Source organism: Alosa alosa, chromosome 7, assembly GCF_017589495.1.
Source record: "Alosa alosa isolate M-15738 ecotype Scorff River chromosome 7, AALO_Geno_1.1, whole genome shotgun sequence".
NCBI classification, from domain to species: domain Eukaryota; kingdom Metazoa; phylum Chordata; class Actinopteri; order Clupeiformes; family Clupeidae; genus Alosa; species Alosa alosa.
The window spans coordinates 18,168,544-18,173,543 of record NC_063195.1 but is presented as its reverse complement, the minus strand read 5'-3'; the positions used below and the strand labels follow the sequence as shown (position 1 = coordinate 18,173,543).

The following is a 5,000-nucleotide window of genomic DNA, read 5'->3' as shown; positions in this document are numbered from 1 at the left end:
TCTGCACAGGGAAGACGGATGAGACGGGGGGAGGAAAAGAAAAAAGAGAGAGAGAGAGAAAAAGAGAGAGTGAGAGCAAGAGAGAGAGAGGGAGAGAGAGAGAGAGAGGGAGAGAGAGAGAGAGAGTAAGGGAGGTGGGGATACAGGGGAAGAGACAGAGAGAGCTTTAAATGACTGAAAGAGAGGAAAGAGAAGCAGAACATAGAGATAAGAGGATAGAGGAGAGGCAGGAAGAGCTAGATAGAGAGAGAGGGATGGAGAGAGAGTCGTGGAAGATAGGTTTAGAGAAGAGACTGATTACATTGTGATGAGAGAAGAGGAGAGAGGCAAGGGTGCACTACAGGACAAAAAGGGGGAGAGAGAGAAAAGTAATGAAATTTGAGAGATGATATAGAGATAGATAGAGAGGTGAGAGAGGGAGAATTAAATTCCAACATCCCTATTATCTCTAGTATTGAACATTGTTCTTAGGACATGATAAACCAAGGCAAATTTCTCGTAAGTTCGGGTACAATTGAATTCTAACATCCCTATTTGATTCTTAGTGTTGAACATTAGTCTTAGGACATGATAAAACCAAAGATTGTTAAGGAACATGATACTTCATTAAGTAGTTCATGTCATATGGGTGCGAAATGGGGATCCGAATCCTGTCTGCATAAAAGAGGCGGTTTCCATGACGACATCGAAAGAAGTTGCAACCGACCAACAGCAGCTGCAAAGAAATTAACCGGCGACACCTGATATAAGGTTGATTTTCTCCAGACTGGATTGCTCAAAAATGCTAAAATGTACCTGAAATGTTCAGAAGGGTTTGAGGATCATGAAAATGTGCCTGAAATTCACATTCCTAACTCTATAGAACCAAGACTAGCATATGGTGAAATTCACAGGCTATGCCCATAGACTTCAATGGGAGCTGCCTCTACTCTGCATAAGGGGATTTTGACTTGACTGCGGCGATCCGGTTCGGGATCGAAGTGGCTCCTGATGAAATATCTTGCTCCCTTAACAATCTTTGATAAAACTGAAGGCAAAGTTCGGTATTCTCCAACTCATAGTGTATTTTTAGATGATAACAAGTCTAAATTTTCTGTTTGGGGCCCAAAGCTGACTATCGTTGCAGTTTGATTAAAAGACAGAAATATGCATTTACAAATATAGCTATAGCATAGCCTTTGGGGGTTAGCTTTGCTACGTCAAAATAATTCACTCTTAGAAGACATTAACAGGAGGTTCAAAAAAAATTGTTACACTTCAATACTACTGTCTCTACTACCTAAACTGAAGTATTTTTTGCCTTTGTAAGTGTAAAGAAAGGGTACAAGAGGACTTTGTGCAGTCAGTGCATTACTTCGTATGTCTGCACCAGGGACCCTCTGCACAGGATCGCTGAAGTGTAATGATATTTTGAGCCCTGTCAGGCGCTTAAAGTAGTATTCACTTTGACGAAGCGAATTTTCCCCATTGCTATCGCTATGTAATATTTCTAAAGCATATACCAATATTACTCAAAACTAGTCCATTTAATGTGGTTAAACATCCCCAATGACAGTTTAGACCGATTATAATCTAAAAATAGACCCTCATTGTTAGTCCAATCTTTCCCTTTAACAAAAAAAAATAAAAAACCAGAAAATGAAATGACCTAATCACTATGAAAAAGTATGAACAAATAAAGTAAAATCTGCAAAATAGATCAGATCAGATGAAAAGTCATTCATTCACCTCTCTCACTTAAACAGAACTCATATATATATAGAACGTCAGAGATGGAGAGAGAGCCCATGGGGAGAATATAGCAGGGAGCAATGAAGAGCCAGAGGGAGGGAGGGAGGAATGGAGAGATTTAGAGAGGGATGTGGAGAAGAAAAACACCCAGTAAATGGTGGACAACGGATTACACGTTCTTGCAGATATGGAGAAAAATAAGAACATGGAATGGAAAAGTGGAGGAGAAGGCCTGGATGGAGAGAGAGGGGATGTACTGAGGTATTAAGGCCACTCTCTCCTGTGGAGGTGAGGGGGATGGAGGAAGAAAATGGGGATGAGAGATTTAGAGGAGAAAAAGAAAGATGGACAGAGAGATAGAGAGCACATAGGGGGAAACAAATCACATGCACCGAGACAATGGAGGAAAGAGAGAAGAGGGGGATAGGGAAAACAGTGGGAAAAGAAAAGAGGGATAGGGAAAACAGTGGAAGAAGAGAGAGGGATAGGGGGGATGGAAAAACACACAGGGGATAGAAAAAACCACAGGTGAAGGAATCAGAGTAAAAATGAAGAGAGGTGTAAAATGAAAAGTTCAGGGGAGGGAAGTAAAGTGGAGAAAGTTCTATTTCCATCTGCCTTCTTCCATTGGAGGTCTCCACTCTTTCTTCCCCTCGTTCACTCGCTTTTTATAGCTCTCCGAAATCTCTTTGAAATCTCTCTGAAATCTCTCCTCCTCTAATGCGATATCATGATGCCAGTGTGTGATGGTTGCCACTGAACGTGCTAAATGTAGAGGTTGTTAGGTTGCAAGATGCGAATAATAGTCTCACAGTTTTTATATCTTTTATTCTCTATAATGTTTTCTCTCTCGGTCACTCCATTTTCCTGTTTCATAGTCTTTTTTTCTGTCATTCTTCCTGTATGGTGTTTCTGAATCGTCTCTTTGTTATGGTCTCTTCGTGGCTTTTTTTCTACTGTCTTGTCTCTATTCCAATCTTCTCGTTCGTTCCTCCGTTTGTCTTTCTGTCCATTTCATAACCCATTCCCCTGTGTCCAGTTATGCCTGTAGGAACAGACCCAACCTCACCATGACCCCCCTATCTCTCCCCTTTACATCCTATCCTTCACTCTCTCTCTCTCTCTCTCTCTCTCTCTCCCTTGATCTCCCCCTCTCTCTGCTTCTTTACTCCTTTTCAGTTGTATTCAATTCCATTTAAATAAGCTTCATGATCATGAATATATTAGCAATATATTGTTGAGCTGTGCCGGCAAAATTAGCATTGTCAGGGAGTGTGTAGTTGGGGCTGTGTGATAACACGATACACACACACACACACACACACACACACACACACACACACACACACACACTCACACACACACATACACACACACACACACACATACACAGATAGAAACCACTACAAAGAATATATATTTTACCCTCATACTCTCTTTCTTTCTCCCCTTCTTTTTTTTCTCTCCCTCCCTCCCTCCCTCCCTCCCCTCTCCTGTGGTGTGTAGACAAAGGTCTTTTGGTAAAATTGATAATAATTAGAGTCTGTCTTTTACCTGGTGAGGTGAGGTCATATGCTTGATGCTCCCTTACAGTGCTGATGACACAGTGGGGGATTAAGGCTGCATAAAGTCCTTGATCCATGAGATACTTCAATAAAGGGCTTTTACTCTTCAACTCTTCAACGGTTCTTCATGTCACCGTTTCTCTTGATCGGTCTTTGTTTTCTCTTCAACCACGGTTCTTCATGTCGCTCTGTCTCGTTTCTTTCTCTTCTTCATCTCTGGTTCTTCATGTCTCTGTGTCTCTGGGCAAGATGTACTAACGCTTTTGCACCCACTTCAATTTCCCCTTGGGAATCAATAAAGTATCTATCTATCTATCTATCTATCTATCTATCTATCTATCTATTTGTTTAGCAATGTCGTGTAAAATCATTGGAGTGTATGTACAAACAGGCCACAATGATGTAAAAAGTGCAAACTGCCTGTTCTTGGGAGCTGAGGAAGTGGCAGATTGTGTTTTTCATATCATGCATATACATTCATGGGTGGATCAAGGGGAAAGTGGGAGTTTAGCGTAAAAGATGGGGGAAGAGTAAAGAAACCTAGTTATGTATTCAGCTGTATGTACGGGCTGCTCCTGGTGCGCGTCTATTCTGCACCTAAATACTTCCGCCTTATAAAAGCAGGTGATTAATCCAAATTGCAGTTCAATGCGTCAATAAGAGAACCTTTAGAGAACCTTTCAAAGGAGACAGAATCGCTATTTAGAGCACCAGTGTTGTAAAGTCTTTGTACTATCAAAAGCAACCTTAACTTTCGTTGGCCTTGAATGTCTTACTTTCACTTTCCGTCATTCACTTAAACTTTCCTACTTGCTAGATTTGACCAATCTTCCATAGCCTCGTGCACAAATGGTTTTGGTAGAACTACTGATCTTCATTATCTCCCTGCTTGTTGACATCTTATCATATGGTATTATTTCATGATCGATAAGCGTTTCATTCTTTTTAATGTTGTCATCAGTTAACTTCATTCAACTGCGCTTGTATGTAGGTGCTGCCATTCAGTTGTGGACGTTCGTAAATTGCGTTTATCGGCAGAGAAAGGTGCAGTTTACACTAAGGATTGAACGATTGATAAATACGACGGAAACCTGGGTCTGACAGCGTTCGCAATCTGCGGTGTGTCAATGACGCTGATAACGCTACATGTACATCTGTACATCTGTACATCATGTACATCTGGCCCTCTGTGTCTCGTTTCCAAGGTGGTTCTTCATGTCACTCTGTTGTTGTGTCTCGTTTCCCAGGTGGTTCTTCATGTCGCTCTGTCTCTCTGTCTCTGTGTCTCGTTCCTCTTCAACACGGTTGTTCATGTTGCTCTGTCTCGTTTCTCTTCAACACGGTTCTTCATGTCGCTCTGTCTCGTTCCTCTTCAACACGGTTCTTCATGTTGCTGTCTCGGTTTCTTTTCCCGCTCTGTCTCTGTCTTTGTGGTGGACAGGTGGTGAAGAAGCGGCTCACATGGCGGTGGGCTCGCTCACCATCAACGAGGAGAGGTCAGAGGTCATTGACTTCTCCGTGCCCTTCATCGAGACGGGCATCAGCGTCATGGTCTCCCGGAGCAACGGCACAGTCTCACCCTCCGCTTTCCTCGGTGTGTGTGTGTGTGTGTGTGTGTGTGTGTGTGTGTGTGTGTGTGTGTGTGTGTGTGTGTGTGTGTGTGTGTGGAAGGGGGGGGGGGTAGCAGCATGTATTTTATAGAGT

General features: G+C 42.4%; 1 protein-coding gene across 1 annotated transcript in view; it reads left to right on the top strand.

The window, feature by feature from the left end:
• The window catches only part of grin2bb (glutamate receptor, ionotropic, N-methyl D-aspartate 2B, genome duplicate b), a 108,697-nt gene that overhangs the window by 69,278 nt on the left and 34,419 nt on the right, over positions 1-5,000 (top strand). Inside the window, 1 exon segment of the mRNA XM_048248988.1 lies at positions 4,750-4,890. Within this exon segment, the coding sequence (XP_048104945.1) occupies positions 4,750-4,890 (141 nt within the window).